At 35.7% G+C, this 10,194-nt stretch overlaps 1 protein-coding gene and 1 long non-coding RNA gene across 2 annotated transcripts; one reads left to right on the plus strand and one right to left on the minus strand.

The window, feature by feature from the left end:
* Positions 1-541: 541 nt before the first annotated feature.
* LOC141683766 (phosphatidylinositol/phosphatidylcholine transfer protein SFH8-like) lies at positions 542-7,572 on the plus strand. Its single transcript, XM_074488519.1, has 14 exons — positions 542-824; positions 1,712-2,009; positions 2,536-2,635; positions 3,640-3,906; positions 4,298-4,375; positions 4,536-4,637; positions 4,754-4,803; positions 4,906-5,005; positions 5,094-5,150; positions 5,285-5,398; positions 5,584-5,692; positions 6,688-7,067; positions 7,146-7,220; positions 7,330-7,572. The coding sequence occupies exons 1-14, from the start codon at positions 788-790 to the stop codon at positions 7,348-7,350; spliced, it is 1,788 nt and encodes a 595-aa protein (XP_074344620.1). The 5' UTR covers positions 542-787; the 3' UTR covers positions 7,351-7,572.
* Positions 7,573-8,123: 551 nt separating this feature from the next.
* On the minus strand, positions 8,124-8,986 carry LOC141686992 (uncharacterized). Its single transcript, XR_012560884.1, has 2 exons — positions 8,873-8,986; positions 8,124-8,652 (listed from the first exon to the last, which is right to left on the minus strand). It is a non-coding gene; the product is annotated as an uncharacterized LOC141686992 (long non-coding RNA).
* Between the last annotated feature and the right edge of the window lie 1,208 nt (positions 8,987-10,194).

Below are 10,194 nucleotides of genomic sequence, written 5' to 3' on the forward strand. Positions count from 1 at the left end.
ATACACATGTATCGCTTTCACCAAAACCAGTTTAAGCTATCAATCGTAATTGCAATCCCGTATAAATCTTTATCACTGAATCAAACCTCTGAAAATCCAGCAGATCTAACGTCCTGGACATCAAAACATACCAAAAAACACACCAAGCTCTCACAAGAAGAGAATAAACAAAACCCAAATAAATTGGGAACAAATCTCACCCAACAAATATTTTATAAAACAAAAATATAATCTTGAACGATAAAAATCTTTACCTGGGGAGGAGTATTATTGAAAACCACGAACAAAATAAGAAAAATAAATGATTTGGGGCTTTCCACCGGTGAAAATCGATGGAAGCCCCGAACCGTGGCTAGAAAAAAAGAGAGGCTGAGAAAGCTTTTTTTAGGGTTTGAGGAGTTAGTGGATATATTGTTGTATGTTTTTTTAATCAGCTAAACAAGAGGAGAGTACCTGTACTGTCTTGTATAATAAAATAACAGAATTTAAAAATAAATATATAAGGAATAATTAGATTTATAAAAGTAGGAAAGAGAAAAAAGGAGGGAGGGGGCAGTAACTGAAAAGTAAAACTGAAGAAACACAAACTGAAAGTGAAACTGAAGCATCCCCTGTTTGTTATTAGGAGTTTCCCCTCCTCTTGCTCCGTTTCATTTCTCCCTCAATATCTCTCTTGCTCCTCCTATCCTTACATGTATGATGATGATGGATCCAACTCTCTAAACTTGTAACTCAGAGCAGCCCCCCTTCCTTGTACTACAGGAAGCACTTTCAGTTTACTACGACTATGTCTGGAACTCTTGACCGTTTCTCTCCCAAGACTTGTATCTCTCTCTCTCTCTCTCTCTCCCCCCCCCTCACTATCTCATCTCATGTAGTTTGTTTGTTTATATATGTTCATGTTAAGATAGTTGAAGTTTGTTTTAGGAGTCAAGATTTCTACATATTAATTCTGTATTGTCATAGTAATATTTGTGATGATTAACCTTTTGAGGATACTCTGGTTTTTATAATTTCTTTGACAATTCAAATATGGTTTTTAATATTATTTGATTCTAATCAATTTAAAGAGTTTTCTCAAGAGCGGTCGAGTTGGGTCTTCATCAATAAAATTTAGACAGTTAATCACTTGGCTATCGAAAACTGGGAATATATCTCGTGGAATGATCATATTAAGTTAACATAAGCGATACATGGCATAGCATTTTGCATCCAGAAGGGTCGCAAAGTTTATTTTTTTTAAAGTTGGCTAGCAATTGAAGGCAGGTTACTCACATGATTAATTTTGGGATGTGAGTTATTCCCACTTGTGTCCATTGTTCCAGTCGTTCTTTGACTTGGTATTGCTTAGTTTTCTCTTCTTCGTTTATAAAAATGACCCTTACTGCAAACAAGGTTAAGATGCAAATGCAGGAAGCTTTATTCCATGATGAAAAAAATTGGCAATTCACAGCACCCCGCAACTCAGTAAAACCATTGGATATTCAAGTTATTAGGAATTAACACTCTGAAAAAGCACTCATATGTCAATAGTATAATTGTATAGAGAGACTGTATGTTGGCTTTTCTTGCTATTTCAGTTGATCACTACCATTATCTGGTATTTGAGTCTTGTTGTTATGCCAGCTTAAATTGGAATTATGTATCTTTTTATTTTTCATACCACGTTTAGGAATTTAAAGCCAATTATCGCTTCTTATAATTTTTGTAGTCATTGAGGGGTCCTCTAGTTGGGATGCAAGAAAAGAGGGGACGCCAGACTATGAGGGTCAGACAGATTTAAGAAGAAGAAAGAGTGGAAGTTTTAAGAAGGCAGCAGCAAATGCATCTAGCAAAATCAGGAATTCCTTCAAGAGGAAAGGGAGCAGGAGAAGCAATAGCCAACTTTCATTTCCCATAGAGGATTTTCGGAGTGCTGAAGAGCAGAGGGCGGTAGATTCTTTTAGACAAGCATTAGCAAAGGCTAATCTGCTAGCCCCAAGATTTGACGATTATCATATGATGTTGAGGTGAATTTTCTAATGTTAATAAAATTTTGAACATGCATACCCATAACCCATGCATTCCATAAGCCGAACCAGTATGGTATGGGGTTGGACGGGCCTACGGGAAAACTAGGACCCCATAAGAGCTGTGCATTTCAGCACACTTCACCAGTATATCAATTCCGGTTTAAGTGAGATTTCTGTGATTGCATCTTTGAAGATAATTAACTTAGATGACACAATTGAATAGATAAAAAGTTGTGCTATAGATGTGACCATATATTTAAATTTTTTATACATGTAGAACTTAAAAACAGTTCTACACACCTTTACTATCTTCTATTAAACTCTGCGTAAGATGTTTGGCCAGTGCACATCATTTGAGGATCGTTATACCCTAGTAATAGCTTGCTGTTCAACGTTTTTTGTATCAGTAGCTTTGAACCTTAGAAAAGCTTCTATGCATTAATCTTGGTATTGATGTATATTTCAAACTAGGTAGGAAAACAGAAAAAAGTACTTCCAGTCTGAAAATTTGTAATGCTCGCAGGTTTTTGAAAGCTCGGAAGTTTAATATTGAGCAAACAAAGTCCATGTGGGCTAACATGCTTCAATGGAGAAAGGATTTTGGCACCGACACTATTTTGGAGGTTTGTGTGGTACTTTTTAAATGCGCTGTTACGTGCTTCGTTTAGCTTTGACTTCTCTTCTTTTTTTTGAAAGACCAATGCATTAAAATAAAAGATCTCCAGTTGTAGTAGGAGATGACTCAATACAGGACTGGATAAAAGAAACAACATGAAGAAAGTAACCCTACTGCCACCAGGGAAGCTATTCTAGCCGCTAGTAAAACTTAACAGATCAAAACAAAAGAAAAACAGCAAACAGACCAGATAGGAAACTGACTCCCAGACTAAAATTAGAGATTCATAACCAAGCAAGCACTACAACCATGACATCAGTGCCTTGACAAGTGTAGAAAAGATCAAAAAGATCATCCTCATCTTCCTCTGAATCCACCAAAATCTCTTGTTCAAACACCACATCTTGCATCTGAGGAGCATCATGCTGAGCAACAAGAGGCTGAAGCACAATATTTTGCATAAAAGCATCTGCCAAAACTCCAGCTCCATCCTCCATAATCTCTTCAAACGCCTCCACCTCTTCTTGCACCATGGGAGCTTTCAAGAACTGAGGCGCTTGAGCTCTTCTTGATTGTAATTGTGCTTATCTAGCAATTCTAAATAGCCATTAAAATAGCGTCGGAGTTTGTTTACCATCAAAACTTGCATTAGGTTTAAATTTCTCTATTGCAGTTGGTGATGATTATTATGCAACTCTGCTAAGTATTTCCAAGCCACACTACTAATAAAGTCTGTTTAGGTTCCTGTTGTAAATGAACTTACATTGTAGAAACATTGTTTAGCTTATGTATTATAAATCTGTTATATGTCGTCTAAGCTTATGTTCCATGACTGTTTGTCGTATCTTTAATCTCTTTACTGTTAACTTATATTCCATGACTGTTTGCAGTAGCTTTACTCTCTCTCTCTCTCTCTCTCTCTCTCTCTCTCTCTCTCTCTCTCTCTCTCTCTCTCTCTCTCTCTCTCTCCTTTTACTTTTATAATTCTTTGCTCACTGATGTATGCATCAGGATTTTGAATTCTCCGAGTTGAATGAAGTTCTACAACATTATCCTCAAGGCTATCATGGTGTTGACAAGGGGGGTAGGCCTATTTATATTGAAAGATTAGGGAAAGCTGATTTAAGTAAGCTTATGCAAGTGACGACTTTGGAGCGTTATGTCAAGTACCATGTCCAGGAGTTTGAGAAGACTCTATGCATTAAGTTTCCAGCTTGCTCCATTGCTGCAAAAAAACACATAGATTCAAGTTTGACGATTATAGATGTTCAAGGACTGGTAATTATATGTCATGTGATTTGTAATATATATGCCCATGCGGAGAAACACAGAAACAACTTCACAATTATAAATTATACATTCTAAAGCCATTATAGTTTTTTTAATGAAGAGGTTGTGTTCTCGTTAAGCTGGAATATGGCATATTTTTTAGCAAAGGACACTCAGATAAAATCTCTTGTTGATGTCTCTATACGATTTTCTAATAACTCTATATATGGTCATGTTGGCCCTTATATGTGAGATTTGTTATTTGGGTTGTGTTCTCGTTAAGCTGGATGTCTCTATACGATTTTCAAATAACTCTATATATGGTCATGTTGGCCCTTATATGCGAGATTTGTTATTTGGGTTTGATGATTTACTTATCTGATGATCTGTCTTCACTCAGGGTTTCAAAAATTTTAACAGTACCGCTCGAGAAGTTATGGAAAACCTGAAGAAGATTGATAGCAATTACTATCCGGAGGTATTATCTGACAATTAAGCCTATGACTGATTAGTAAATCTCTGTACATTATAATCACAACAATTCAGAGATTCAGACTTCTTAATAATGACGATTTACGTCTGTTATATGTTTCTTTCTAATATTTTTATTATAAAATTTGATCTCTGTTGCTTTGTAGACTCTCCATCGAATGTTTGTTGTGAATGCTGGCCCTAGCTTTAGGAGTCTGTGGAGCATAGTCAAAAAAATTCTTGATCCAAAAACGGCTTCTAAGATTCAGGTGCGCCAATATTGCACTTAAATCTAGCTACAGCTTACTTTATATCTATTGACAAATTTGTTTGGCCTCCATTTATGTATGTTATTTTCTTTTTACTTGGAATGGGATTTTATCAGGTTCTTGGCAACAAGTACCAGAACAAATTGCTTGAAATGATTGATGCAAGGTATGTCTTAAATTTTTTGATCATATTGTTACATTTGGTTTGTTCCGTAATTGTCTATTATTCATTATTCATCGCTTTAAAACTTATCTTTTTTCCTATTAGTGAGTTACCGGAGTTTTTAGGTGGTAGCTGCACATGTGCAGAACAAGGAGGTTGTTTAAGATCGGATAAAGGACCATGGAAAGACCCCAATATATTGAAGGTAATGGATTGGACGTACTACTGTAACCATTGATATATTATGGTTTCGTGTATTTCCAACTTCGTATACTAATATACCATGAATGCAGAGGAGCATGCAACGTTCTATACTGGTCAGCAACATATCTAGTGATGAGGGAAAATCAGTAGGTCACATCAATCCCTGTTTTCTTATGATTTCTGCCCTTCTTACTCCTTTTTATTAAAAAGCTATAGCTGCTATAGTTTTGGGTCCTCGTTAGAAATTGAAATGATACACTAGTTGTTGATATTGTTTTAGGTAAAAGGTACGGAGACGCCCAGTTTTGTGTCTGGATATAAGGCTGACGAGATCTCTTCACCCAGAGCAGGAAATGGCTTTTCGGAACTAGTTCTAAGTCCTTCTAGTAAAGAAGTATGTGTATATTTTAATGAAAAATGATATTTTTTTATTATTCTATTTAATTGCTTATGTTCTTGGGCAAGTCGATTCGCTAGTAACAGTGTTACTGTGAGGAAAGGGCTTGTGTTGAAAATGTAGTTTGTCACCTGATAAATGTAGGTATAATTAATATGCTTTTTGTAATCATTTTTTACTAGGCGGTAGCTGAGAGACAATTGTTGTTTGTTGAGGATGTCCCAGTGGTAGATAAGGCCGTTGATGCAGAATGGAAGAAACAAGAGACCCTCCAAGTCAATACTTCAAGAGGTTAGCAACTATATTCATGTTTAAAGTTCGGCATCTTGATCTAACTGTCACATTTTTTTTAATATTTCTGAGCCTAATATAAAGAGATATTAAGGCATTTAATCTGTAAATTTGTTTTTCTGAAAAATAAACATCTTGGTGAGAGCAGTTTATTTATGACCCTCTGAAAAGATCCTCATAAAGAAATACCATATATTAATTGCTGGCTAAACTCCTGACCTATCATTTTTATAATGAACATGCCTAATCTCTCCTTCTACTTTGTGGATCTACTTTGCGAGCGTGCCTTTGATAACAGACGGTATTGTCATGGCAAAGAACATTTTCCCTGCTTTTTACTCCTTATTTTTTATCGAATTCTTCTCTAATAGCTAATTCTATACAGTATATGTTATTGGGACAATTGTTAAATAATATATGTTTTGTTATAAGATTTTGTTGGGGACTTACTCTAGGTTCTAGAGTGACCGGTTATTAGAGCCCGGTTTAGGGAGGGACTCGGGTTCGAGTCCTCCCACCCCTATTTGTGGCGTTGGTATTGGTATTGATATTTGTTAAATTTGTTGTTGTCAATCGTAGCAAAATGTATTGATTGTGGGGAGTGTTAAATAATAATCCGAGTCCCTTCCACCTCCATTTGTGGTATTGGTATTGGTATTGATATTTGTTACATTTGTTGTTGTCAATCGTAGCAAAATGTATTGATCGGGGGGAGAGTTAAATAATATTTGTTGTGGTATAAGATTTTGTTAAGGTTTTAGAGTGACTGGTTACTTAACAACAATGTCTTTTTTGCTACTCGTTTTTTTAGTAATCTTTATTGTTCTTACATTTTTTCTGTTTTCTCTTTGCTTCGATTTATTTAGTATTTTGTCATGTTTTTCTAATTTACAGGAAAATTACAAAAATCAGAGTAATAAAATTTGCTCTGCATAATTATAGTTTTCCTCTTGTTTTCTAACCAAATTTGTCCAATATGCATATTTGTTTTCCAGGAGCCACGCCAATTGGAAAACTTATTGTTCAGTTTTGGGCCAATTTTATAGCCTTCTTTATGGTGTTTTTTAGTTTATTGTGTTCTGCAAGATGCCTGGTGGCAAAGGGAATTGCCACTTCAGTATCTGGTTCTTCCCTAAAACCTTTAATATCGACAAGTAGACCCATGTCAGCCGAGGAACGCTCTTCTCTTTCAATCGGCAGCCTCCCTGATGGAGATGGGCTCTCGACCCTTGTGCAAAAGTTTTGCGAGCTTGAAGGAAAGGTAAACATGTTGCTGGAAAAGTCATGTGTCATGCCTAATGAGAAAGGGGAATTGCTAAACGCTGCTGTTTGTCGTGTGGATGCACTAGAGGCTGAACTGATCTCCACTAAAAAGGTTAATACTTAAATGCATTCTAATTGATACTTGAAAAATTGATATCCGTTCCCCTCATTATTTTTTTTTATTGAGAAGGCTTTGCATGAAGCTCTGATACGACAAGAAGAACTACTTGCATATGTAGATAGTCAAGAAGTCGTTCGGTCCAAGGCAAGTTAACTAATAATTGTTACACTATTGACTGACAAATGACATTTATCAGTAATTGATAGAAGGCTTCTGCAAGTGTTGACTGATGTGTTATATTGTGTTTAAGCAGGGCAAGAACTCCTGTTGGTAGGACGGAGATGGTTTACCTGATGATCTACCCAATTTGGATTGTTGGAACTGTGTCGCTTCCCACGAGTTTTGTAATTACCTTTTGTTTGCACTTTCTATTTTCGCTGTTGTGCTTTTAATATCATGTAACATATGTGCTTATGTAGTTCCAAGAAGTACCACCCCTATTGGAATTTTGTAAACTGATACAATTGAAATAAGGTGCAGCAAACCAATTTAGACATTCATGCTGTTTGGGCTGGACTCTATATTCGTGTAATTAATCAAATAATTTTTACCCTCAAAATCGCATCTGCATCGAAATAGGATGTTAAAAATTGGAAGAGGGTGTTGCCGAAACAAATTCATTACATGATACAACAGAAGCAAGCCATTGAGAGACTTTTCGTATTATGTCAATAATGAACTGTACACAGAGAGAATTGAGAGACTTTTCGTATAATGTCATTAATGAAATGTACATAGATAGAATTCATTAAACTATTATCAACTGAAACAGAAAAGTAATTCTTTTCCAGAATAATGAACAACTGATTTGAATGTAATAATAATGAAGAATTTTCCAGATTAGTTTAATTTAACAATGTAACTTCAGATTAGCTTAATTTAACTATAATTATGAAATATTTTCAGAATAGCTTAATTTAACGATGTAATCATGCAAGGACTTTACGCTGCGATTTTAGCCTGAACCATAAAGCTGTAGTGATGAATAACCAGATGCCATATAAAATCAGTTTGCATGTAAGAGAAAAGTCTTTAAAGATCAGAAAATTGAAAATGACCACCTCTAATGGGCATATTAGATACATAATTCAATACTTCAATAAAAATCTTTACAAAGGCCGAGTCTCTGACAGCAAAGCAACTCTTTTACTAAATAATAAAAAAACAAGAATGGTGTTGCAGAAACAAATGTGAAATTTTACAAGTTCTGTGAGGAAGATCTAAGAAATAGACGTAGTCTCTTTGATCACAAAATGTGACAGGGAGTAGTATAATCTTGGTTGACGACATACCACACGTCACATCTCTGACATGTTTTGGGAAGGGAAGGGAATGCATCTTTCCTCTCATCCTTTTTATCTTCCACTTTTGGAGGACCAATACTCATAATCTGTGCTGTACTTCTGAACTTCCTCACCTGTTTAATGATGCACACTGGATCACATTCACCAATTACTGTTACTGTGTTTTTTGAGGGGTCAAGGACAATTGAATTTACTCCTTCTATTGATGATATTAACTTCATCACCTTCTTCCTGCACTTTGAACACAGTAAATCTACTGACACGACCGTTTTCTGCAGAAGAATGGCAGAGTAGTCAGTACTTTCTATGCACATAAGATAACAATGAAATTGTTGTAGTAACAGATTAGACAACAATTACTACAGACTGTCAGATTTTAGGTACAGAAATGCATGACAGAGTTATTATATACGAGTGCTGCATGCATGGATTAAACAAAACATGCTTAAATATTGTCAGAACAGAAGCATGTAACTTGAAACACAACAGAACCTTTGACATTGTATCACTAGCAAATTAAACTTGGTCCCAGCCAAATATGGGGGTGCTGGTGCATATGTTATGGAGTCCATCAGTTCATGCTATTTATAAGTACTTCTCTTATTATTTTCTCTTGCTGGAAAATACATTACTATCCTTCACAAGGTTTTAACTAATGAACTTCCAGTTAGATGGCTGGTAGAAAACTAAATGGACTGACAATGTTAGCTGGTGAATATATAAATGCTTGCAGTAGGAAGTAAATATAGGTCTGACAAGTAGCATTGAACATGCTCTCTCTCTCTCTCTCTCACACACACACACACACACAAAGTTAGCAAGTTAAACAGCTGCACACTATTTAGCATGTTCTGACAATGTTTTTTTGTTAAGTTAAACATGTTATAATAGCATGGATTCAAAGTTAAGCTTGACTATGTTGTTTTTGTCCAATTCATATGCCGCATGCATAAAAACATGTATTGTATCCTTCTAATAAAAGCAATTCAGCCACAAATTTAAAGGGCAATTAAAAAATCTGACAAAGCCAAACAGTAGCTTGAGAAGTGAGAGGGCAAGCAAGTTATTGCAGTAGTTTGCGAAACAGATCCCTTCATCAGGAAATTGGAATATACGTTACGATTCCTAACAGTCCGCTGGTGTTACTGAGTGTGCCTTTATCAGGAAACTGGAATGTACATTACGATTCCTAACAGTCCGCTGGTGTTACTGGGTGTACCTTCATCAGGAAACTGGAATGTACATTACGATTCCTAACAGTCCGCTGGTGTTACTGAGTGTACCTAACGACTCACTCTGACTACATAGTATACAGAAAAATAACTGAACATTGTAAAATTTTAGATAGTACTTTTCTACATAGATTGAGGCTTCCAATTCATTACCCACTCACTGTTTTAACCAACCAAGTTAATGTTAAATCCAGCTGTGCAAATAAACACCTCATCTGAATTTTGGGAAGGAAAGATGGGAAATACTGAAGGACAACAAGTTTGTTGGCATATCACTTTCCTTGCAATGGAGGAGAAGCAGATCTGCCCTTTCCTTTGCACCCAAATAATGGACCATTTACTAGAACAACAAATTAGCCAATTATTAGAATTTTGCAACTGAAGAAAGTTAATATTTGAGCAGTCTGTATATATGTTGTTACTTGTAAGTTGTAACTCACATTTGTACATGGAATCCAAATTTTGTGGATGGTGCTGATCAGTTATTGGATTACATAAATAAGTTTAAAAGAAGAAGCAAGTATACTTTTTATCAGCTAGAACAGGTAAGAGAAAAAATAAGGGTGGCAAGAAAAAGAAGAC

This window comes from Apium graveolens, chromosome 9 (genome assembly GCF_009905375.1).
Source record: "Apium graveolens cultivar Ventura chromosome 9, ASM990537v1, whole genome shotgun sequence".
NCBI classification, from domain to species: Eukaryota; Viridiplantae; Streptophyta; class Magnoliopsida; order Apiales; family Apiaceae; genus Apium; species Apium graveolens.

What these genes read in the sequence shown, in the direction of transcription:
- LOC141683766 (XM_074488519.1), top strand. Translation starts at nt 788, where the DNA reads ATGTCTGGAACTCTTGACCGTTTCTCTCCCAAGACTT. An exon ending in AAACGGCTTCTAAGATTCAG is followed by an intron (nt 4,638 to 4,753) that starts GTGCGCCAATAT and finishes GGATTTTATCAG; the next exon opens with GTTCTTGGCAACAAGTACCA. An exon ending in AACTGATCTCCACTAAAAAG is followed by an intron (nt 7,068 to 7,145) that starts GTTAATACTTAA and finishes TTTATTGAGAAG; the next exon opens with GCTTTGCATGAAGCTCTGAT.